Here is a 26,462-nt window from a genome sequence, read left to right as displayed (position 1 = left end):
CTGGAATTAGGAATACTGTTACTATCAAACTATATACGCGCTGGGTCCTTGTCCATTTGACAAGGGTTCGGAAGTTCTAAATAACGTTTGAACCCGATTGGTGCAAACGTTCTTCAGGGCGGGGCTTGTCGATAAAAGCTGAGGGACCTCGCGCTCGGCTAGCCAGCGTAGAAATGGGTCACCAAAGCTCGGCAGAGCTAACACCTTCCAAATGCCTATGCGAGTTATTTGTATGTATAGAATGAAGATCTAAAAATACATGGAAACAACTCAATTTGTAAGAAGCGACCGCGTGGTCCCGTTTGGTTGGTTGCACACACACACAAGTCAAACTTTAGTGTAAGTCAAATTTGAGATCAAGTCAAGTTTGAGAGCAAGTCAAATTTGAGAGCAAGTCAAATTCGAGAGCAAGTCAAATTCGAGAGCAAGTCAAATTTGAGAGCAAGTCAAATTTGAGTGCAAGTCAAATTTGAGAGCAAGTCAAATTTGAGCGCAAGTCAAATTTGAGAGCAAGTCAAATTTGAGAGCAAGTCAAATTTGAGTGCAAGTCAAATTTGAAAGCAAGTTATATTTGAGAGCAAGTCAAATTTGAGTGCAAGTCAAATTTGAGAGCAAGACAAATTTGAGAGCAAGTCAAATTTTAGTGCAAGTCAACTTTGAGTGCAAGTCAAATTTGAGTGCAGGAAAAATTTGAGTGCATGTCAAATTTGAGTGCAGGTCAAATTTGAGAGCAAGTCAAATTTGAGAGCAAGTCAAATTTGAGAGCAAGTCAAATTTGAGAGCAAGTCAAATTTGAGAGCAAGTCAAATTTGAGAGCAAGTCAAATTTGAGAGCAAGTCAAATATGAGAGCAAGTCAAATTTGAGAGCAAGTCAAATTTGAGGGTAAGTCAAATTTTAGACCAAGTCAAATTTGAGACCAAGTCAAATTTGAGAGCAAGTCTTATTTTAGAGCAAGTCAAATTCATATTCCAACAGAAATTCCTGGTTACATTTCTGGTGCTATTCATCTTTACAAAGTCTGATAAAACTCTCCTCAGTCCACGTCTGGTCCAAAAACAAACAACCAGCGAGAGAGTCGGGACGGACGCGAGCGGTATTGCATACCACAGTCACGAAGGGTCGCTGCAAACGCAGACCAAGGGGACATTGTTTGTCCAATCCACGTTGAATGTGTGCCCGCCGTCGCCGCCACCATCTGCACACAAAGAGCTCGAGCTGTTTTTGTAGAAGAGAGAAACTCATCGTCCGGTTTCAAAAATATCAACGACGAGCTCGTTCGTCGGCAAAATCACACAAAAGCACCGTCATCCACCATGGTCGTCGTGGCCCCGGCTGTATGTGTGTTAGCACATACACACACACACCGAGCGACGAAACCTTTCGGGGCTGAAAATAAAATCGTTCATGTTGTTGAAATAAACTCGGCACCCGCCAGTTTAACCTCTTCCACTTCCCAAACTGCGTCATGATTTTTTTAACCATCGAGCGGCATTTCATCACACAGGGATGATGTTTACGTGCTTCGCGGATATTTTCTTGTTCCGTTCGCGCAGCGAACTCCACGATCCAGTTCTCGGGTGCACGGAAATAATCAAATTTAGAAGGAAATTGCTTCACCCGTGACTACCTCGCCTCTAGGCGACCATGCTCGCGCAAGCGAGCGCAGCGCCGCGGTAGTGACGCAGCGCGTTGCGCAATAGGTCACGGGATCGAGTCCCGAAAAAGTCGTAGTTTTTTTTCGCTTCTTCTAAACTTTTCCGTGCACAGATTTCCATCGAGCTTACAATTTCTGCCCTTCTGAACATCTCGACGGTGCATTACACAATCTGCTCGCGTCGAGTGACGAACAATCGGGCCGCTTCTTCACGTCCGCAAGAGCTGATCATCGGCGATGACTACAGCCCCTGAAGAAGAAGAACTACAAGTGCGCTCGGATTTTGTAGGATGCACGCCAAACACAACTTAAATCCCCTCGACGAGATTAATGTGCCAGGTCATGCCCGCCCTGGCTGGTGTGCTGAATAGCTGACCTTTTAGATCGGCGACGTGGTGGTTAAAGATCGCTGGCAAAGCGCGGCTAAGCTGACATTTCAAGCGAGTTGGTAGTCTCAAACCAGCTGCTTTTTCCACTACCATATTTTGTGTACTTAATTGTTAAAACACTTGCAGCTGCGTAACGCTGCTGGTCGTGACGGGCCTGATAAGTTTCCCCCCTTATTTTTTCGACAGTTGGTGTTGTTTTCGAGCTGCGCCGTATCTTGAATTTATTCAGGCCCTGTTATCTGGCTGTGCTGGTTGGATTCAACGACCTCGGAAATTATCACAGCTTTTCGGCGTAGAAATGGTTTATTTACACTGAATTTGCTTCAGCATCAAGAAGGCGCATCGCAAACTAGTCGCTTCCAGGCGCTTACTGTCTCGCTAGCAAGCGTAGCTTAGGGGAAGCGCGTCAGCGCTTCAACCTGAAGGTCGCGAGTTCGATCCCAGATGCATTTTTTATATTTGTTTTTTTTACGTGCAGATCATCCCAAATCTGCGGAATCACTTGTACTCGGCGTCCGCTTCGTATAACGAGACGTAAATGCAATCGCATCCTAAATCACATCAAAGTGGTGAACTCAAGAATGTTTGAGAGCTCGTAAAAAACAACTTCGTTGTCTCGACCTGACCGTCTAGCCGGAATATTCAATTTGAATTGAATCAGCAATTAATTTTTTTTATTCTTTGCTTCCAGTTCCGCGCTTATTTTTTTGTTTTGATTGACTTTGTTTTGGGATTGTCCGAAGAATGTTTATGAATGAAGTCACCACCACCACCGCGGTCCCTGCACTTTCCAACATTATTATTATGTGTTATTCTGGCGCTTCACGCTCGCCGATTTGGATGTATTCATTTCAATTTTCACACGGGAACCACCAACATACTCTCGAACCAACTGCGGGAGTTGGTGGTGTGGTGTGAACCCGCAACCTAGGGCTTTATTTTGGTGAGGGTTCCTCCGAAAAGTTTCCCCCAACACCAACAGCAACATCACACACCATCAGGCTTATTATGCTGTCGGTTCTTTTTTTGTTGGGATTCGCTTCTTTTTTTTTGGTAACTGGTATTTGTGGGCTAGGATCTGCGCATACACACACTCACCCACGCGGACAACGTGTTTCATCCCGACAAGGATGTGCTCCACGTGTGTCGCCAAACATTTCCCGGCGCACCAAGAAGAATGCAAGCGCAACATATCTCTCTAACCCTCTGTGTGAGTGTGTGCGTTTAATGTGCGTGTGTACTTTTGATTATTCATTCATATAATTTCACATTGGGTCTATCCCGGTGACTCATGTGTGGGTGAGTGGGCAGCATTGCGTCAAATCTAGCCGGGAATCAAGGTTGAGTGAGTTTCCCGCCTTTTTTCCTCCACTCGACTCGGATTCGGTTTTTGTTGCAAGAAATTATAGCAATTTGATATCGTGACAACCTCGCATTAAGGAGGCTTAACTCTCGCAAGCGAGTGCAGCGTCGTGGTAGCGCTGCAGATCGTTGTGCAAGAGATCACCGGTTCAATCCTTAGCATCAGTGTTGGTGTTCTCGCGCTCTTGCGAGAAAGTTTTTCTCTCTCGAGTTCTGTCGAGAGCAACTCGTCGATTGCCCCTACTCTCCTCCACTCGCAAACGGGAAAGCTCGCGAGACAGGCGAGTTGGCGAGAGCGCGAGCGAGGAAAAGAAAGAACTACAAGTTCTCTCTGTCGCTCGCAAGCGAGCAAAGCTTTCCTTCTTCTCGCTCGAATTCCAAAACCGCTTAGCATAAAACAAGAGTTTTTTAGCACCTTTTTTGTTGATTTTCTCTTGAGATATATTTTGTTTATGAGGACTTGTCGCCTAGCTGAGTCTGACGCGTCTCCTTTAAATGTGTTAGTAAAATCAGCTTGAATTATTTTTTTAAAGAGCAATTTTTTTTCACGGAGCACACCGTGTTTTACTGACTTTTTGTATCACAAATCCTCAATATCTGTAATTCGGGATTTTTTAAATAGTTTGTTTTCCAAAATTTCATCAATTTAGCAATTTTAATAATTATTTTCTGCGTCCCAAAAACAACATGATAACATGGAGAAAAAAGTTTCCAAAATTGTGAATACCCGTTCATGAAATTGAGAACCACGAACAAAGTGTTCAAATGGCATGGTACGATTTTCAAAAACGTACCATGGAATTTAAACACTTTGGGAACGCTTTTTTCTCCGTGAAGGACCACCTCAAGAGTTTTTTTTAAGATTCAATAAAGCTTTTTTTTGCTTTTTAGAACTCCGAAACAAAGAAATTATTCGTGGAAACCGGAAAAAAATTCTATGTATTTTTTGTTATGGCTAAAACGTAGTGAAAGGTAGCTACAACTTTATATCATAAATTTGACCGTACAAATATCTATAAAACAATATTGGCAGATTTTTACACAAAATTAGTATGTAAATACTACACGACAAAAGTCAATTCTCGAAATCGTTAATTGTGTTCATGAATTTGAGAACCACAAAGAATATTTTCAAGTGTCTATACAAAATAAATGCAATAATATTTCTTCGTTATTTTCAAATTCATGAACACAACTTACGATTAGGAGAATTTTTTTCTGTGTAGAAAATCTGCATCTTGGAAAAGTAAATTTCTGAACGATTTGATGTCTTGGACAACTTGTAGATATTGCTAGGATGGTTAAGATGGAAAGGTTACAATCTTAAAGAAAATTACCATTTCTTTTTTCTAAAAGTGATTTTTTGAAAAAAAAATAATAATATTTTTAATTCATCGAATAGTACTTTAAAGGATTTAGAGTAACATTCATATTTTGCCAATTTATGATTTTTTTTTTGTCCTAATAAATATTAAAGTTTTGTCTTATTGCTCCTAAAATAAAAAGAAACAATAAAATTGAAAAAAATACCTCAATAGTGGGGCTCACAATCGAAAGGTCGTCAGTTCGAATCCCGGAATGGATGGGAGGTGTTAAAAGATGTTTGCCTCACCGTTTCAAGCCTACAAACACCTAGTTTCGAGCAGAAAGCTCACTAAATATCAACGAAATGTTTGGTCTGTTCTAGGCCTTAAAAACAATACGATACATACTTTTCTCTAACTGAATACAGATCTCCCTTGCCTTGTTCTAGCAAGAGAGAAAAGGTGGTATCTCGATTTTTCTCTCAGTGAGTACTCAGTGTGAGTCTTTTGATACAAATAAATTGTTCTATCAGCGATTCACATTTTTTCAACAAAAATTTTTTATAGGCCGTCAATTTCACAAAAGAGACAATCTCGCATCATTCATTAATCTTGCATTCCATAAACGTCACCTGAAATAGAGAAGAGAGATTCTTCCTGTTTAGATTCTTTCTCTCAGTGAGTGTTTTAGGTAAAAAGCTTTGGACGAGGTTTCTTCCAATGCTAAACTAAAGCATTTTGGTAGCAACTTAGATTCAGAATCGAAAGTTTGTGAGTTCATGTTCTGAGTGTAAAACTGCTACGCAAATTGTAAACAAACTTAAACGAAACGAATATCTTAGTAAAAGTAATTTTCAAACACTCTCAAAGTAGTTGACGCTATTTGATATTCATGTTTCGCGCTCATACACGGTTACTGCAGAACGGAGCAAGCGAAACCACGAGGTTCCACGCGATAATGAATGTGTTAATTTAATCAGTGTCAATACGTCAAGTGCCTCAAAACACATTCGCCTCTGTTGAATGTAGCTATTATCATCCCAGCAAGCGTGTTGCCACGCAGCAGCGCACACTTGCGAGAGTGTCTTGTCTGAACACGATGATTGTGTGAATTTCATACGAAAATTTCTTTTCATCGTCGCACACCTTCAGGAACATGTTTGCGCGCGCTTGTTCTTCCGACTGTGTTATTTTCGAGTCGAGTCTGATTTGAATTTCAAATATAAATTTGTTTGCGTCGTAGTTTTAACCTTTTCCCCTTGGCCAGGCCGTTCGTGTTGGTGCCTCTCTCCCCGCGCCACACCAATACCCGCGCCTACTTGGGGTGGTATGCGCCGCCGTATCCGGTTTGTATTAGTTCCAGCAGCGGGCCGAACCCAGGGCCTGCTTCGCATTCCCTCTACCAACACAAATTCTAATTATTCAAAGGTTTTTTTTGGGTTGGTTGGTTGATTGATCCCTGTACAGTTTCCTGCGCTCGACCTAACCCTTCCGTCATGAACGAGAGAGGGCACTTTGGGCGCGTTCCAAGATGGCCGCCGGTGCGCGTTATGTATTGGTTCGGAAAAGTACCGAACGCGAGCGTACAAACACACACACGTACAAGCTTCGTGTTTTGCTGAGTAAATAACCACATCATCAAGCGTGCGCGCTGTTGCCGTATTTGGGTCGTCGGCTGGTGTGTGAAAAAGTTCCCCTCACCACCACCACTCTTCGCTATACTCATCCAAGTATGCGACGACGACGACGACCCGAGAAGAGCGTTCTACACCTAACCTCAACCATAATGCGCTATTGATTTTTGTTGACTCTCTCATACAATCTCTCTTGTAGTATGGCTACGCGACGAAGGGTAGGCTGTGTGCGCGAGAGAGGTAGGGTAGACTTTGGATGTTGGAAGGCAGCAAAGAAGTACAGTTTCAGGGCACACGCTGGGCCCCACAAACACAGAGGCAACGTTGCCACGTTTGCGCGTGTGTGCGGGTTTGCTGTTCACGCTAGCTGCGCATGGATCGGACGAGGGTTTCTCGAGTTTCTGCTGGTGCTGGTTTCCAAGCCCCGGACGTCGTCGTCGGGTAGCTGCGCATTAAAAATTATCGCTTTGACGACTCGACCGGGTTATGTAAAGACGTAGAAGTTCGAGGCCCCTTCGAGTCCAGCGAGAGCTCAGAGCATAATGTTTATGAAAAATTGCATGAAACGACCTGCTCCTTGTACACACAACTTCTTGGAAACTGTGGTATTTGCGTCGATTGACATCGTTTGCAATACACATCACGCTCTCTACCTTTCAAAGTATGTTGTAACTTTTCCTCTAGGTCTTGAAAGCAGCTATACAAACACAGCAGGCCGTGTCACGTGTGTGTAGCCCCGTAGTCAAAGTAGCCTCTGTGTCTTGATGTACTTTGGTCGTGGGCGCCACCGACAGAACTGATGCGATCATAATCAAACTTGTTCTTGTATGGCGTGGCCTGCTTGAACGTGATTGTTTTGCTCAAACGTCAAAAGCGGTTTTGCTCTCTGCTTGTTTGGATGGTTTTTGGACAAAGTTCTGATGACATTTTAAGACTTCTGACCAGGACCTCCGAAGACTCATCCATGACATGTTCTAACTTTAGACAGCTCTACTACAAAGTTAGTTTACGATAACTTCTTAGCCTCCATCAACCAGTGTGAGCTCTAGACCGACTGCGCTGCACTTGACGGGTGTGACGTGTGTGTGATGTTTTCCGTTGTTTGGATACACACCTTATTATAATTCCAATCGACACCACCAATACACACCGTGTGTGTGTGTCTGTGGTTTTGCTCTCGCGGTTTGTACTGTTGCATGTTTGTTTTGGTTTTGATTTGTTTTTTTTTGCTTGCTTGTTTTTATATTTGTTACACTAAAAATGTAAACATTGCAATACACTCATGGCGTCGCATAGCCCGGCATGATTTGGTGTGGACATGTGCGTTTTCTGTTGTATCGTATCGTTTTATATCCATAACGTATGAGATTGGAGATGTTTGATCTTGTTTTTGTTTCGATGTTGTTTCTAATCTTTTTTCGAAGACTTTCAAACAACGTTACATTATTTTTTATAACGATTAAATTATCACAAATTTGCATCTATTTTTACTGGCTCAACGCTGAAAATTAGACCATATCTCTTAGAGGTAGGTGAAGTCTATCCTTTTTGATTGGTTGGTCAATTATCCAAATTCGTTATAAGGAGACTGATATATATATATATAAGTCTTTCCCTTTTTCGTTACATTTAGCGTTTTCGAAAATCTTGTTGAAACCATCAACCAATGTTTAGTCCAGTCTGACAAAAGATTTTAGTTTGTGTATGTAACTGAAGGTAAAGTCTTTTTCTTTCGTTTGATGGGACTATCATATAAATTAACTTCTATGTGATTGAGATATAAGCGTTCGAATTCTTTCACGTTTTTGTAACGCATAGGTTTCGCGATAAGTTATAAGATTTTAGCAAACTTGGAAAAAATCATTTTAATCTCTGTGAATAGACTACGATGTTCTCGTGACAATATTGACAGTATTTATTGAATCTTGCTGAAGGACTCCAACGTTTCGTTCGACACAACAACTTTCTCAAGGAAGGCTTTAAAAGTGGTTCTCTCGCAGCTTTAATCCAAATTTCTTCAACAATAAAAAAGAGCTACGGAATCTCAGGTTCCGTCAACATCCTGGCGTGTTTTTTTTGCCAATCAAGGAATGTGCGAAGCCTCACAGAGAACCTGTTCCGAGGAGAACCTGTTGTGGATTGGGCTTGGTGGTTGCCGACAGAGAAAACCATCTCTCCACCGTATGTGTCGAGTCGTGCAATGGTTTGCGGCGGTGTGGTGCACGAGGTGGTCGGTGTGAGTTACACAAAGTGTGTGTGTCTGTGTGTGGGATTTTGTGTGTGCTATGATAATGCTGAAAAGCAACACGAACATCACTCGGCGTGGAAAGCACAAGTGTATGTTGGAGCAGCAGCATATTAATCCCTGTGGCTCTGTATGTGCGGACACAATCGCCGACAAACGAACATTTGTGCAATGAAACCAGATGATTTCGACGGGGATGGATTTGAGCGGGAAGTGGAATCACACAAGCACTCATTGAGTAACCCGATAGTTCTGAATGGTCTCGCACACCTCTTTCTATCGCAAATTGGGCATCCTTAAGGGGAGTGAGGGAGGAAAAAACTCTGCTAAAACAAACAAAACAAATCGCCCCGGAATCCACTTACCGACGCATCCGTCACGGTGTAGTTGATGTTGGGGCTGATTTCGACGACCGACTCGGTGCGGGAATTGTCCGCGAAGCCCCACGTGTAGTTAAAGCTGGACGGCGGATTCGTCTGTGCCGCACACATTTTGCCAGCGCTCTGTTATCTTTCGATACTACTAGTTAGTACACACACACACACTTTACACTTCACTTATCAGTTGTAATCGGTTGCACGGTTTACACTTTTGCTCCTAACTTATCAAAACTTCACTTTTTATTATCTTATACACTGTATGTCTTCACTTCAAGTCAGAGCAGCAAAATGACGTTATCTGAAACGGGAAGAGCAAACAAAACTCGATTGAAACGGGCTGTTTTTGGAATGCGAACACAAATTTTGGCTGTGACGAAGGGGTATAATTAGTGGATCGTGTCATACAATGTGGCCAGAATACGAGCGAATTCAGAGCGAGGGAAAAATGAGTCGGATTCTTTATGTTCTTTTTTTGTTTGGCGAAAGAATGCGGTTATGATGAACATATGCTGCGGCCACTTGCAGTCGAAATTTGAAGGGCTTCAGTCGATCTTCGCTTCATTTGTTACAGATATTGAATGGAATTTTGTTCGGTACAAATTTGTCTGTTTTCATTTGACTGTATCTTGTGTTGGATCCAATTAGGATAACTTCAATTTGAATAGCACTTCACTGTTCTCATTTAACTAGATCATGTATTGGTTTCATCTTCGACGTTTCGATCTTTGTTTGAGTTCTCTGAAGAATGAGTTGGATGCAGGGTTCACTATTCTCATCTCACTAAATATTGTATTGGTTTCATCTTAGACGTTTCGATGCTGGCCTTCAAGGAATCAGTTTAGATTCCGGTTTCACTGTTCTCATTTCACTAGGTCTTGCATTTATTTCGTCTTCGACGAGTCGATTTTGGCTTCGCTTTCTTCAAGGAATCCGTTTAGATCCAGGTTTTACTGTTCTCATTTCACTAGATCTTGTATTGGTTTCATCTTAGACGTTTCGATGTTGGCTTTTGCATCTTGAAGGAATCAGTTTAGATGCAGGTTTCACTGTTCTCATTTCACTAGATCTTGTATTGGCTTCATCTTCGACGTTTCGATGATGGCTCGTGCGTCTTCAATAAATCAGTTTAGATGCAGGTTTCACTGTTCTCATTTCACTAGATCTTGTATTGGCTTCATCTTCGACATTTCGATCTTGATTTGTGCATCTTCAAGTAATCAGTTCAGATGCAGGTTTCACTGTTCTCATTTCACTAGATCTTGTATTGGCTTCATCTTCGACGTTTCGATCTTTATTTGTGCTTCTTCAAGGAATCAGTTTAGATGCAGGTTTCAGTATTCTAATATCACTAGATCTTGTACTGGTTTCGACTCCGACGTTTTGCTGCTGTTTTAATCGTTTCGATCCTTCTCTAACTTGGGTTGATTGCTCCTTGGATGTTGCTTTTCTGTAGAAAAAAGAAAAAAGACAAGCTGCGATATCCCAGATTCCCAAGAAAAATCAGAAACTCTTCAAATTAGACCAAAACAAAAACCATAACCTTTTCACTTCAACACAGAGCACCAACATTCAACAAACATTGCGTTAGTATGGTACACATTGCCAAATGTCCTTTTTTCATACTACCACAAAACATACTCGAGAAGTATGCATTTTTCCATGCAACTTTGCTCCTCAACATTGACGCACGGCTATCCAACAACACACAGTAGCGAAAAATCTCCTAGGCCCATCACGTTATCACAAAGTCAGAGAAATATCGATTTACAAACACACACACACGGACACATACACACGCCACACCCACACTGTTGGAGCCCGCAGCAGCAGCAGTAGTAGGCTCTGCTGGAGCCCCACATCATTTCATGTGATTATTAATGATAGTGAGCCCAGCGCACACTTTGATCCACACACACACGCACACCTTCAGTTAGCGTTGATAATGGATTTCCTGATGGAATTGCGTCAAAAGAACGAACGTACACCACATTTTTTTTTCGCTGGCCTGGTCGTTGTGCACACGAGCCTCAACTTTTCGTTTCAGCGTTCACGGAGAGAATGTGTGTGATATTTTGTGTTGTTTTTCACTTTCGATTCACTTGTACAAACATACACACACGCACACACACATGAGCCGTACGCAATCTGCTGGTTCGAAATTTCTGTGCGACCGCTGATAACAACAAACATCAGTTTCCGAGAGCATTGATAAGAATTTCAACCATCGTGGCGCCGTTTTGAGGTAACTCGATGAAGAAAAAATGCTAATTCATTTGCTGACGCCATTTTATGTTCGGCTGAGAGAGGGAAAAAGAAGGGACCTGCGCGATTTTTTTTCTCTTCGCTTTTTTCTGCACTCTTCTAGAGGACGCTTGCACGAAAATTCGTAATTCATCAAAAAATCTCTGTTTTTCTTTCGACGTTGGAAAAGTTTGAAATAAAAATAAATAACCTACACTTTTGTGCAAGTGAGGGCGAAGAGAACGCGCGCGCAAAAATCCAAACACCGCTGCTCTGTCCTATCCAAGTGTGCGATGCGGCGATGTGATGTTCTGTCCGGACTAGGGTCTCGCAAACTATAGTCTTGAAACGGCTCGAACGAGGTGTGCTGCAGGCCACGATGGTTGGTAGGGTATATTAACCATTAGTGGACCCCCTAGTAGAGCCGAAGCACATTTTTCACAAATTTTCAATATTTTAAGCACTTTTTCATAACCCTTTGTACGAAACAATGAAATCTGAAGTCTTTTGAACAATTTTGACTATTTGTTTCATCAGTTATTTGTTTTTGAGCAGAAAAATAGCCTTTTGAAAAAAAAGTTTTTTGCCTTGTTATGGACCCCCTTTTCCTATAGTGGACCCGGGTCCATAATCCGATTGTGGACCCGGGTCCACTATAGGCAAACTGTTATTTTTATACCAAATTTAACCGATATTTGATGTTTTGATGTATGGTGTAGGTCTAATGATAGATATAATGAATAAAGGATGGATTTTGCTCACTTTTCATTATAAAAAAATATGTTTTGTTAACAAATTTGGCTTTAAACAACAAAAAACCTAACAGACATTTAAACACATTTATTACCGAAAAAGATCAGAGAAAACGTTTCAAAAACCACTGTAAACATAAAAATAATTAAAAAAAGTAATCTTGATGCAATTTTTTCCATATTAATTACATAAATGGTTGACCGAAACTAAATAATAGATTTGTTTACAGTTGCTGATAAAATCACGCATGTTTATTTAAAAAAAATGTGTTGTTATTGATTTATTATTATAAAATATCATTTCAAACTGCATTTATGATGCTTCAGTTAAGAACAATCAACTATAGTTTTGATTAATTATAAATTTTAACGGCTTCAGCATTTTTGGTACTTTTAACATGAAAACAGCTATATTTATACTCATAATTGAAAAAATATGAGTTTAGGTTGATAACAACAAGCATTTGTTGTATGTTTTAGAGAAACTTTTGCTTGAATACACAGTTTTCTTCATTTTTGAAGGTTAAATTAACAGGGGTCCACTTTTGGAAAAGTTTGGATTTCGTTGTCCTATATTGGACCCCCCTAATTTTTGCTCGAAAATGGCAGTTCTTCGCTTTATTTTAGTAAAGATCCTTAATCTTACATTATTTCGACTTGCTGAAGTTAAATAATCAGTCAAAAAATGATTGGATGATTAATTCAATCATAAAATATAAATGCAGTTTTGTTGTGAAAATGCTAGTGGCCATGGCTGATTTCAGATGTCGAACTAAAAACACTTATTTTGGTGAAAAGGACAATTCAATGTCAGTCAACATTGTTTTAAATGATGCTGAACATGCCAAATAAAAGATTTGTAGACAACAACACGCTTGAAATTGTGATTTTATTGAATTTTTCATCAAAAACCCTTCAGAGGGTCCACTATCGAGAAATTAAAAGTGAGAGTGTGTGCAACATGGAGTTAAACTTTCTGTGCAGTTTCTGTGAAGGTTCCCATGGCACTTCGAAAAGTTTAACTCCATGTTGCACGCACACACTCTCACTTTTAATTTCTCGATAGGAAAGGGGTCCATTAATGGATAACGTACCCTACGAACAAATGAACGAAGGCAAACACACAGGCAAAGCGAGCGAGAGCGGACCTCCCGAGCAGGGTGATGTAACGAAACGTGGCAAATGATATTTTAAAGCAATTTTGTGTTTATTTTTATCATACAAGTTAAAAGTTTAGTTTTTAACAAATCGTTTTGAAAAGAGAAGATAATTTGAATAACGTCTTACTCGAAAGTAGTGAGGTGCCATTCCGAAAAAAACCGGTTCGAGGACATTGCGTAAGATTTCAAACGCTTTCAGACAAATTGAAACGGCACAATTTGTGCACCATTCGAATCGAAATTAATTTTGCAATTTGAACTTTGAACATTGGCAAAATAAACCGCTGCAAATATTCATAAAGTAGTATGTGCTGAAGACTTCTCATTTAAATAACATGAATTGTGTATTCAACGCCATCTCGGTTATGTCACAGATTTTTTTCAGGTGAGATGTTTTTGTTTTCCCAAAATAAAAAAAGTATTAAGTAGTAAATACGCTATGTGAATGCCGGTCCCAATACACTTTAAGTCTGTTTTTTTCGGGAAACTGAGAAAACATTACCTTATAGTTGAATTGGATTTTTTCTATAATTTGTCAATTATTATAATTTTTATAATTGAGCAATTCCAACTGACTGAAAAATCTTGATTAACCATAAGATGAAAAAAAAAATCAAAGAATATACATTAACAATATTCATGGCTTTCATAAGTTTCTCATATAGATTTCGTAATTCATAGGAAAAACTTATACAAATAATGCTTGTTACGTATGAAAGCCTTACGTTCTCTGAATTTATTAGCAATATATAGATTATCTATTTTTATATAGATATTTTTTATAAATGATTTCATTTATATGCGAACGATAAATATTTCAAAGTTTGTTTTGGCTGAGTGCGCTCCATAAGGCGTTTTCAACTGAGATCGATTAATATATACAGTGGACTCTCTCAATATTGACAGAAGGGACCGTTGAGAGCGAGAGTTATCAAATTAAAGAACGAAAAATCAAAGCAATCTATTTGAAGGAACTGACAAATTTATTGGAGCAATAATGATATCGAGAAGATCGACAGCCAGAGAGTCCACTGTAGCTCAATAGGAAGTGAACAGACAAGTTTTCATCAACAGTTTTGTAAAACAATTTGTTCAACACGCAAAAAAAATATTTCCAAATGTTACGTAATTACATCGTGATTCTTTTTTTCCGTGTCGAGTAAATTCACTTATAATTTTTCTGTGAACAGTGCGACACAGGTCGTATCGAGGAGCCCCGATTTGGATGAAACGTTAAGTTAGTTTGTCTATTTATGGACTGAATGAACTGAAACTGTAAGGGATGTGGAGTAAAACGGGCATCGAAGTTTGGGTTACAAAAACATTAAAAATCCTTAAATTTCTCGCATTTTCGTAGAATTCGACGAAATCTCATTCTCATTTTCTTATTTGCATTTGAAAAGTTTTTCTAAAGCACTTCAAAAATTACCATAAAGATCCGGGATTGGGACTACTATAAACCACGTGGCCACTTTTTTGTTGATAATCACAACCACAAGTTACAGCTGTCAAAATGCTTTATATTTGTGGTGTTGTGAACTTTGTCTCAATTTTTTTGTAATTTGAGCGGTTATTTGTAGCGAAAAAAACGAAACTATTGGCACTACGCCCCCCGGGGCATGGCCTTCCTCTAACGTGGGATTTCTGCTCCAGCGCCTCTGACGAGACAGGAGAAACCGGGACCGACGTTTTACTTCACCATCCGATAGAAGCTCAGTGGATAAGGCGGGAATCGAACCCGCGTCTCATAGCATCATCGGGATCGGCAGCCGAAGCCGCTACCCCTGCGCCACGAGACCCAGGGGTAGCGATAACCCGTGATTTTACAACTATTTATCAGGAGTAGGAAGACAGAACAATCATTTCAAACCTAAGTTATTGGAATCTTAACTAGCTCAAATTAATTCATTGGCATTTAACATTGATTTACCAAACTTGAAAAAGAACTGAACTGCAAGTAAGATAAAAAGTCAAGCTAACAGGATATCGTAGCCAATTAAAATTACAATCACAATTTAAATGCAGAAAGCTTTTGTTTTTAAAAAAACAATCTTCAATTTCAAGTACCTAATCGTACAACTTCTAGCAATTTATTCTGCAGTTGTGTAAAATATTGAAACATTTGAAACGATATCCCGCTTATGTTTACGACGACTTAGAATTTTTACAAATATGCATTATTCAAGCACTTTTGCATAGAATAGACCCCTCTTCCTTTACTTCTACTTAATTGAACTAACAGGTTATCGAGGCCAATAAAACAACAAATTACAAAATAACCCTCACGTCCCTCGAACGAAGTTGACTTTATAGCTGTCGGCCACCAATGCTAGTACCAACCACTAGTGTCTTCCTTTTATCTACAAGGACTTCGCCGCCCTGGGCTCCTAAGTGTATGAAAGTATGGCACGGAGCGACGGCGCCGAATACCCATATTTACACAAAGAATTTTAGAGCGCCCGCCGCGGGATTCGAACCGGCAACCTCTGGATTGTGAGTCCAGTGCGCGGTCCGATTGATCCACACAGACGGGACACGTCCCTCACTTTCAATAATATCTTTTCCAAATGACTGTGACATCACCCTGATCGGGAAGCTCTTCTTCTGTTCGATACCCAACACTTCTTTCCCTCTCCCCCCTTCATCAAACGTACACAGTACTGCCCCAAAACGCTCCTCACCTACCTTCTTTTAATTCAATTCACGCTGGTTGCTGTTTCGCACACTCGTCGATAAAAAGACGCTGCTGCTGGCTGATTCCGCTGCTATTGTTCGTAATGGTGGTCGTGGTGGCGGCGGCGTCAAAGACGGCGGCGGTGGTCGCATGTGAGCGTGTTCCTTGAGAGGGCGCGCGGCAAGAGAGAGAGACAGACGTGACGCGAGGGGAAATATTCACGCAGGCGGCCAAGAAAAAAAAAGAACCCCGAGAACCGCGGCTGAGGAAAAAGAAGAACGAACAGCAGCTAATCGAAGTAGCCGATGTCGGGGTGCGCGCGCGAAAACCAAAACACCTTGAAAAACTGCTGGCTGAGTTGATGTGAGAATGGCGGGCAAACGACAACGACGACGGAGAGTCCACACCACACACAACTGGATCTGTCTGCAGCACTACGAATACTAGCGAAGCGGTGGCCAAATTTTCTTGTGTTCGGCCCAGGGGCGAAGCGACGCTCTCTCTATCTCTCTCTCGCTCTGCGTTTGCGTTCGGCTCCGTGTGTACCTAGTAGGCAGTGTGTGTGTGCGCTTATGTACAACGAGGAGGGGCGTCCAGAGCTCTTTGGTATGCGAGCGGAGGGTTCGAGTTGCAGGAGCAGTGTTGCCGGAAATGTCAATAATTTGGGCAAAAGATCGAAAATATTTTTTTTTTCAAAATTACGAAGAAAATTTAACCTTAATTCACCTTTATCTAATAATTGGGTGAAGAATAGAGAGAATGCGTAACGTGCTGTCCCGCCCGTGTGGATCAATCGGACCGCGCACTGGACTCACAATCCAGAGGTCGCAGGTTTGAATCCCACGGCGGGCGCTCTAAAATTCTTTGTGTAAATATATATATATATTCGGCGCCGTCGCTCCGTGCCCATACTTTCATACACTTAGGAGCCCAGGGCGGCGAAGTCCTTGTAGATAAAAGGAAGACACTAGTGGTTGGTACTAGCAATTGAGATCTCCACGGTTTCTCTCACGCACACCATGATTCTGTGTTAGTATTTGTATTTGAAGTATTGTTTTGGTTTTGAACGATTGTGATTGGCTGAATTCCAAGCAGCTGATTTTGTTTACACTTTTTTTACGCAGACATATGCAAATCGAGTAGATCAATCGTCTGTAAAAAACAGCTGTTTACCACGTGCTCGTGGTAGAACAAAGGACACAGCTGATTTTGACAGACGAATCATTCTACTCGATTTGCTTATGTCTGCGTGTAAATATTGTTACAAACTAACATACTCTCGCGCGTGGATATCTCTATGGTGGCCGACAGCTATAAAGTCAACTTCGTTTTCGTAACGTCAATTTCGAATGATCCCCGAGGGGGACGTCACTCCTGCGTTCACCGAGCGATAAAGCTCCCTTCTCTAACCTTCGCAGCACTATCTTTTGCTTTTCCGCTTTATGTTGCTTTAACTCGCGTTAACCGCGATAACTTGCTTTTTGGCTTACCTTTTGTTGCTTTCACGCATCAGACTGCTCGATTTTTTTGACAGCGAGAACTGTCAAACGCATATGACAGTTCTCGTTGTCAAATCAATCGAGCAGTTTGTTTTGCTGGAACCGATCGTCTGCCATCGGAATTTTAGACCGGTTCCCGTCACCGGAGAACTGCGACGACCACGAAAATGATGTAGAGCCTTCTTTTTCATCATCTTCCACCTTCCATCTAAAGGTTAAGTACCTGAACAAATTCGCCAAAGCCGCCGTTAATACGACCTGCAAGGACCTAGAGCGCTAATAGCCGAAGGAGACACGCAACCACCTGGATGCGGTTTCGGGAAGTTGGTTTGCACCCGGTGCAACGTCGTGATGGACCACACCCGGAAAGGTTCCATCATTCCATTCCAGTGGAAGGCGCAGGAGCACTTGAAGAGTTTATGGAGGAAGGTAGAAGCGAAGGCGTCAGGGAAGGTCAAAAAGAAAGTTTCGTTCGTGGCGGAGCGTGAAGAAGGTGGAGAGCACATTGAGGAAGGTTTCGTCGTACGTGTCGTGTGAAATGCGGGTCAGGCAACATCCAGAAGGGACGCTTCACTTTGATCCGGACAGCGAGGGATTTAATGTGTTCCACGTACAACGTGATGATGGACCATACACGGATGCATTCATCGATAGGCACCTGTCAACAAGTTCAAGAAGCGAAAAGTGGACCAGGACGATCCTGCAAAACACAATCAACCCTCCTACAAGGTTGCACGATACCCTTTCAAAACAACAGCATCTAACGCCATCACAAACCTGGCTGAACACTTGCTGATCCGGCTTAAGCGAGTTAGCAGCTTCCGGATGGAATGTGCGAGGAGAGAAAATTGTGAAATCATTTAATCATATTTGAATTTTTAAATATATATTTTCATATATTTATTAAGCGATGAAAGTTATGTATTAAATAAAAATAAATGTATTGCGCCTCCAGCTTGTGCCGATCGTCTTCCGGAAGGCATTCCAAATCCACGTTCACTTCTTCCTCATCCAGTGTTTCAATGCTTTCGGGGTCCGTCTGCGTCCTCCAATTATGCTGCGCTCATCGTCGTCGCTGATCGTTAGCCGCATCAGGTACTCTTCGTTTAGCTAAGCGTTACAAACGGATTCATACCCTTCGTTGTCGGCGATCCTCATCCGCAGCTGGAGCAGAGCGCTACCGAACGCTTCCAATGGCCATCGATTTCTTACCAGTCGTTTCCGCGGCCAGTTTGAACACGGCACAGGCCATCAGCGTTTTGGGGCAACCTCCGCCGTACACGATACGGACCTCTTTGACGGTAGCGGCCAGCATGCAAAGGGCGTCGTGCAGCGAACGATCCGCTTCGTCGGTGATCTGCTGGGTTGTCCCACGGATTACGACGGTACAGATCCTCCTAAGGGAACTCTCGAAGCGCAGCAGCGTGTCCTCGCCGATCATGACCTGCCAGATCTGATTGAGACGAACCGGGTTGGTCCGGGTTGTCACCATGTCCTTAATTTTGTCCTACTCGGTGACCTCCAGCTCGGCAATCTTAGCTATCGAATCCATCTTGATGCTCTATGCAATAACCTTGAACTTGACCGTGTCCATTGGCGTGTTGGCGATCAAGATCTTTGCGTTCTCGATGCGTTTCGACTGGTGCACTGCACACCGCGCTTGTCCAACAGGAAACTCTCGTTCAGAAACGACTTCTCAAAGCAACCACCGGTCTTTTTTATGCGCTGAATCGCGGTCAATTTCCCGGATCACTTCAACCGCTTCACGGCATCGACGACCAGCTTGGCCAAGTACTACTTTTGCTGGGACCGAATCTACGAGCTGAGCGTCGTCCAGGCAATGTTCATCAAATTCTTCCATGAACTTTTCTGCAGCCTTCGAATTGTCCTGAGCTACGACAATCAGCACCGGACGTGCCACCTGCGTGGACGCTCTCCACCCGGCGATAATCGTCTGCGGGTGCAACATTTGTTCGTTCAGCTTTTCCGGCTCACGCAGCAACTCCGACGCCAGCACCGTCGCGGAAGTCGTTCTATCACCAACCTCGTTGTCAAAGAAGCGACTCATGTCCTCGAGGATCTTCGCCGCCGGATTTTTTACGCCGACCGCCTTCAGAATCGTCGCTCCGTCGATGGTGACCTCAACCTATCCGGCGCTGCGGCCGTGCGCCACCAGAATAATGTCCTTTCCCTTCGGGCCGAGTGTGCTCTTGACCAGGTCGCCGATCGCGATTGCCCCCGCAAACGAGGATAGCCGGGCTATTTCCCCCTTCTCCTCCTCGGCAAACGTTTCGGTGATTCGCTGGGGAAAGATAACAATCACAAACAACAATAAAAATCATAATTAAAATCACTGCTAAACAACAAAATTACCCGGAAACTTTTCTCCTGCGGAGCAATTTTTCTGGCCGTTGACAAAAAAAGCAAAGTTTTGCTTTGAATGTTTCTATCTGTCAAAACTGCATGAAAAAACAAAAACAATTACCGAGTTGCCAAACATGACCAAAAACTGCTCGACGGCAAGGTTGCAAGATAAATTTCCCTGGTTCAAAAGTCGAGCAGAAACTGATCGCTTTAACTCGCTTTAACGCGCGTTAACTTGCGATAACTTGCTTTAAGGTGGCGTTATGTGAAAACTCGGCACGATGAGTAGCGTTGATGCTTTTCGAGCCAGTTTTTGTGCGTTTTCGTGTGTTATCGCGGAGTGACATTCCCCTCGATGATCCCACTTTGTTTACATCTACAAAGTAGGAGGCTGCTCAAGCACAAGCATGACTTTTTTCTTACTGGTAAATAAGCTTTTTTATAATCAGTGGTATGTGTATTATTGTGTCTAGTTTTCGATTTTTTTTTGCTGTTAAATTGTGTGTGTTTTCAAGTTTCGATCGGTTAGAAGATGTTTTTCTTTTTTACGAGTGACGACAAACTGCGGCGAGAGTATCATTTTGCGATGATGCAGATAAATTTGCTGGCTGATTTTGGAATCCTGCAGCTATTCCTGGTCCAGCGAAAAACATCGATAAATATGATTTTTATGTTAAAGATAATCATTTTAAATAAAATCGTTATGTATCCAAAATCACTGCCATGCACGGTAAGGGAAGCCATCTGTTGCTTTTAATTTAGTTCTTAGAATCACCACTAGGTGGTTCTAGCGTACATCAAATGCGAACCTGACGGCAATTCACCGAAACACCCCCCGTCTGCACTCCATTGTAGGGAAGCTGATCCAATAAACAGAGAAATTTTTTACTAAACTAGTAGGTTTTCAAAAGGAATCAAACAATTAAGACAGCTTCTGGATGGATACAACCGCATCGACTCCATAAGCAATTTCCATTCATAATATAAAAAATAAAGATCTCGCCTTCAATTTTCTTAAGATTTCTTGACTTCAACTCCAGGTCCTCAAAGCCACAAATTTTTCATTGCTGCAAAAACAAACAAAACAAATTTTTAATGATCGATTACAATACTCTCCACTTTTTGCGAACAGTAAATTGGTTCCACTTTAACAGTTCAAAATTGAGGCCGTTTTGCAAACCACTATTCAGCAACCAGATTAATAACGTCATGATTCGAAATCCTTATAAAACGGGAAACATGTATTAAGTTGGGAATGAAAAGATATCATCACGACGTACTTTATGCAGTATGTGAAAAAAGTATTTACACCCCTTGGGCACTATGCACATTTTGTGATGAAACATGTAAACAATTTAAAATTTATAAAACTCATGCCAAACATTTTGCTTCAAATAGCTCATGAAAAGATGATTTCTATAAAAAGTTATATGACAAATACTATTAAAAAAATCAAAAAGGGTGCAAAAAAGTGAGTACACCTTTCGAAAAATTAACATGAATAAAGTTATTTTTTGACAAATCACCATAAATCCAGTCTCCCAACTCCAAATAGGCATCCTTGACTGATTAAAAAAATAATTTGGATTGAATATAAAGTTTACTAAATACTTAGCATAATAGTTTATGTAACTCTGGAAATTTTATATGAAACTTATCTAAACTTAATTTTGCAAACTTTCAATTTATCTAAATGTCAATATATGACCATAGATTTGCTAAATAAACAGTTTGGAGTGGGTATAACACCGTTTTGGGGGTCTTTGTATCGATAGAATAGATTTTTCGTTGGAATTGGGTGCCAACCCGGAATTACGTCGTCGGAAAATCCACCGGCATCCGAACCGGTCCACAATTCACAACCTATGTGGTATCGGAAAGGGCATAAAATTTCCGATCTTTTGATACCCATATATCTAGGTTTTCTATAAAACCCACGTTTTTGAATACCTGGGCAAAAGTATGTTTGTTTCACGAAAAGAAAAATTACGAAATTCCATACATTTTTGGCAGGTTGCTCAAATGAAACCATAACAATGTTTTTGCCTAGGTATTTAAAAACGTGGGTTATATAGAAAACCTAGATGTATGGGTATCAAAAGATCGGAAATTTTATGCCCTTTTCGATGCCACATAGGTTGACTTGTGAATTGTGGACCGGTTCGGATGCCGGCGGATTTTTCGACGACGTAATTCCGGGTTGGTACGAAAATCCAACGAAAAATCTATTCTATCGATACAAAGACCCCCAAAACGGTGTCATACCCACTCTAAAATGTTTATTTAGCAATTCTATGATCATATATTGATATTTAGATAAATTGAAAGTTTGCAAATTAAAGTATAGATAAGTTTCATATAAAATTTCCAGAGTTATACAAACTTTTATACTATGTATTTAGTAAACTTAAGGCTGGTACAAATATTTTTAAAAGTTGTTGCCACCCCCCCTCTTCAAAATTGGCCCGAAAAATCAGGGGGCAAAAAATATTTTTACAATAAACTTCAAAATTTCAATGAAAATTCAAGTGCAACCAGCTGAAATCAAATTAAAATACATTCTTCATTTTAAAATCATTTTTAACATGTTTGGGTTTATTAAAAAATCTTAAGATTTTTTGAAAATTTTCAATGCAAAATCTTTTTTTTCGATACAATTTTTGTTTTTGTCAGATCTTAGATTTTTTGAAAACTAAAATGCTTTTTTGAAGTGTAAAATGCATTTTAAATCGTTTTTTCATTTAAATGTGAAGACTGCTTGTTATTTGAATTTTTATATTTTTTTTATTTTTTGTCCCCCCCCCCCCTTGACCTCGCCCAGGGCCGAGGGACAAAAACTTTTTTAAATATTTGCATCGGCCTAATACACAATCCAAATTATTTTTTTAATCAGTCAAGGATGCCTATTTGGCAAATAACTTTATTCATGTTAATTTTTCGAAAGGTGTACAAACTTTTTTTGCACCATTTTTGATTTCTGTAATAGTATTTGTTATATAACTTTTTATAGAAATCATCTTTTCATAAGCTATTTGTAGCAAAATGTTCGGCATGAGTTTCTGAACAAAACGGAGTACTAGGTTTTTGTAAAATTTTAAATTGTTTACATGTTTCATCACAAAATGTGCATAGTGCCCAAGGGGTGTGGTGTCCCACCCAAACAACACACCATTTTCTAATGTCGATATCTCAGCAACTATTGGTCCGATTTTCAATGTTAAAGTATGAAACATTCGTAAAATTTTCCGATCTTTTCGAAAAAAATATTTTCAAAATTTTTAAACCAAAATTTGGTTTATTGGACTAAAAAAAATGGTTTATTGGACCTTTTCAAAAAAAACTCCAGAAATGCAAATTTCAACCTAAAGGCTGGTATGCAGATCGAAAGGAAACCCGCATAATCAAAAACCATCGGGAGAATAGTCCAAACTATATTACTACTAAAAGAGATGTAGTTACCACATACTTAACCATTATCATATAGTTACGGCACTATACAAAACCATAACGAAACTGATCGTCAAATGATGACGTTTTTATTGAAGTCAATCTAATGATTCTAACTATTTTTGAACTATTTGGGGTACAATAACCTTACACTAAACAGTTCGGATTGTTTAGACAACGTGACTCAACGAAAAAATGTACAAGTCCAAAAAGTTCAAACAATTTATCAACTTTATTGAGAACAATATAGCAAAATTCCACAGATTTTAGATTTTTATAGTCAGAACCTGTAAGAACTAAAAACCTACTATAAATGCTATAGTAGAACACAATTGATGGCGGCCACATTTTTTCGATAAGTTTGTATAATCCAAATAATTTGTCAACTTACATGAAGTAAAATTACTATACACCATACTATTTTGAATTAAAAATTTCTATAAGTCCAAATAGTTCAAACAATATTTCAACAGTATGGAGTACAATTACAGTTTGTTATATAATCCAACTATATGTTAAACGATTGGTACAAAAATTTCAACTTTTATCAAGTAAATTGATCACAGTCGATTCCTCTGGATGATAGAGAACCTTCAACACCCCCACTTCTCCTCAGATTATCAGAAAACTCCCAAAAGAAGAAAAATGTTACGAGGGCTCATGAAATTGACTTTCACTATTCCAGAAAAAGTAGGCATGCTGTTCTTACCATACAACAAAAATATGTGTACTACATGGTGGACTATTACTGTTCACTATAAAATGAGTCAATTGTTTGGACTACTTGGACTTATCGAAAAATACTTGCCCCGAGCTTGCTCCTTCTAACACAACATGTCACCAAAACCACTGAAAAACCACCAACAGATATAGATCAATCGGATAAGGCGGCAGCAGTTCGGCAGCAACGTAAATAACATCACATATAATGGCGGTAAACATTCACCAACTATCGATAGAACTTAAAAATCAAATTTGATTATATCCGAAGTAGTTATCACAACAATTGTAGGGTTCATTTTTGCGGTCTTTTTAAAGTGTCGGCAAAGTAGTGTCGGTAAAGTAGTTTTTCAGAAACTATATAGGGAATAGTAAATTTTTGGGCAATGACTATTTGACGTAAAATCCAAGTTTATAAAAATATTTACATATGTATGAAAACCTCATATAGTTTTCTGCCTAACAACTAATTTCTCATATAGTAAAATCGACCAAAACTATTTTGGGAATGGAATTAATGGTTTGATATATCGTACATATATAGTTGGGTTACAATTTAATGAATAGTAGAGACCATTTGATAAATAGTTGAGTAACTATTTGTCATAAAGTAGTTATATAGTTCATGACTATGCGGGAAGGGGTCAAGAAACAGCTTTACGAACAGCAGAACAAAGGAGAGGCAATGATTTCTTGGGGCTTTTCTTCACCCTCTCTGACTTGCTCGCGCTGCCGCTGCTACCCATTTGAATTTTTTCTTGACCGGTTCCTTCCGAAGTGCGTATACCGCTAAAACTAAAATATTTTTCGGCAACACTTCTCTCTTATATACAACCACACAATGGCAACTGTGGGAACCGAACGATTCACTCGTGACTGCGTGTGTGTGCTTACCCGGTTGCCGCTGTGTGCAGCGTCGATGACGAGCACAAAGCCAACTGTGAAGAGACGCTGGTATTGGTGATGGTGGTGGCGACGGGTGGATGAAGTGGGCTGGCGGTGTGGAGGGTCGTTTTTTCCTCGAACTCGGCGCGCGGATGCACAAATTTGTAATGTTGTGAGTGAATGTTGCTTTTCAACATGGGCACCACCACGCCACAGCAGCGTCCGACGCATCTATGAACACGAAAACTTGGGGGTTGAATGGTGGTGGTGGTTGGTTTCTGTGCGTGTTTGCTCATGTTCGTATTGAGGAGGATATTGTATCGCGGGGTGGTGCATCGGGAATGCAAATGCACTTTTATGTTGTGGATGGAAAAAATAAATGAATTTGACTTCACCACCACCACACGCAGCATGCCACGCCGCACCCACACCTTCGTAGCAAACGCGCAAAATGCAACGATTGAGGCTTTCCAGGGTGGTGTTGGTTGGTCGGTCGGTGATGTTTATGATGTTCATGTTTCATGATGATGCTGGTGTGCCGTGGCAGGCTGCGAGAATGAACATAGTCAACAGCACACAAACCAAACATTGCATACCATGATTAAATTGCGTAGCATCGGTATCTACGACAACCGTCGGGATAGAACGAATGTATATCACAGGTAAAGAGATGAAAATAAAACAAAATACTAGAGCGATGATGGCAAAATTAATACACACACGCACACACAAGCGGTCGTACATGCTCACATTTAGGTAAAGAGAGAGGTAATTAGACCCGCTCACTGATTGTCACTTTGTTTTGATTACAAACAATGAGAAGGTTTATTACCGTAGTTGAGCCACTGAGGTTAAGCTTTATGGGATCAGCTCGGCTATGGTTGTGGACAGGTAATTTGAATAGGAACGAAGAAGAAGAAGAAGGGGGTACATTTCTGCAGAGCAGAGCATGAAAAGGTACTTTTTTGACCACAATGACTACCGGCGGTATTTTTCGTTGACTTGTTATGAAGCTGTTTCTTTTCTCTTCAGAGTTGATCTGAACGATCTGGAGTGGGTGCAGGCGTACAGGGATGAAATAAAGTGTATTTCTAGATCATTTTTCGAACCAATCAATGCGCCATGAGTTTCCTATGTAGGGGAACTTCTCGTATTTTTGGCAGGTTAAGCACTCGCTCCTAAGTTATCCTAACTCCGGCCAATTGGCTGATTTTCTCTATTTAAACAACTTATTTTGCAAAACTATATCCAGATTTTTAAGCGAAAATGGCGTTCGAACGATGAACGCCCAAAATGTCAAAATCACGCAGTGGTACCAACATTAGAAAATAAAATGTGGCTGTCATACATGGCACACTTTTTTCGTAATGTTGGTACCACTGCGTGATTTTGACATTTCGGGCGTTCATCATTCGAACGCCATTTTCGCTTAAAAATCTGGATACCTATCTGCAGTTTTTTTAAAAGGTCCAATAAACCAAATTTTCAATTTTTGCTTTTTGGGTGTTTTTAGAACCGCCTTGAGTCAGGGGTATTCAAAAACACCCAAAAAGCAAAAATGAAAATTTGGTTTATAAGACCTTTTCAAAAAACACCAGATATAGAAACATGCTTGCTCACTTCACGCAGAAAAATATTTGAATCAACAAAACGTTTTGTTGATTTGAAAATCAAGATTTTTGTTGAATCAACGCTAAACGTCAAAGCAACTTTTTCAAAACAAAAAAAGATTTTTGTGGATTTGAAAAAAT

General features: G+C 40.5%; 1 protein-coding gene and 1 pseudogene across 14 annotated transcripts in view; both read right to left on the bottom strand.

The window, feature by feature from the left end:
• The window catches only part of LOC6043494 (zinc finger protein 135), a 62,604-nt gene extending 46,352 nt beyond the window's left edge, over positions 1 to 16,252 (bottom strand). For 9 of the 14 annotated variants that reach the window (XM_038251335.1, XM_038251342.1, XM_038251343.1 and 6 more), the window contains exons 1-2: positions 15,808 to 16,252; positions 8,955 to 9,267 (exon numbers count right to left, since the gene is read on the bottom strand). In XM_038251335.1, the coding sequence (XP_038107263.1) occupies positions 8,955 to 9,080 (126 nt within the window). In that variant the 5' untranslated portion in view covers positions 9,081 to 9,267; positions 15,808 to 16,252. Of the gene's footprint in view, positions 1 to 8,954; positions 9,268 to 10,509; positions 10,529 to 10,607; positions 10,628 to 10,893; positions 10,914 to 10,952; positions 11,371 to 11,425; positions 11,578 to 15,807 lie in introns of those variants that run through there. The other 5 variants (XM_038251336.1, XM_038251337.1, XM_038251338.1 and 2 more) reach the window with 5 other exon arrangements.
• Positions 16,253 to 18,208: 1,956 nt separating this feature from the next.
• On the bottom strand, positions 18,209 to 25,227 carry LOC6043498 (annotated as a pseudogene).
• Between the last annotated feature and the right edge of the window lie 1,235 nt (positions 25,228 to 26,462).

Source organism: Culex quinquefasciatus, chromosome 2, assembly GCF_015732765.1.
Source record: "Culex quinquefasciatus strain JHB chromosome 2, VPISU_Cqui_1.0_pri_paternal, whole genome shotgun sequence".
Classification (NCBI taxonomy): Eukaryota; Metazoa; Arthropoda; class Insecta; order Diptera; family Culicidae; genus Culex; species Culex quinquefasciatus.
The sequence above is the reverse complement of the archived record's forward strand: the minus strand, read 5'-3'. Positions and strand labels throughout refer to the sequence as shown.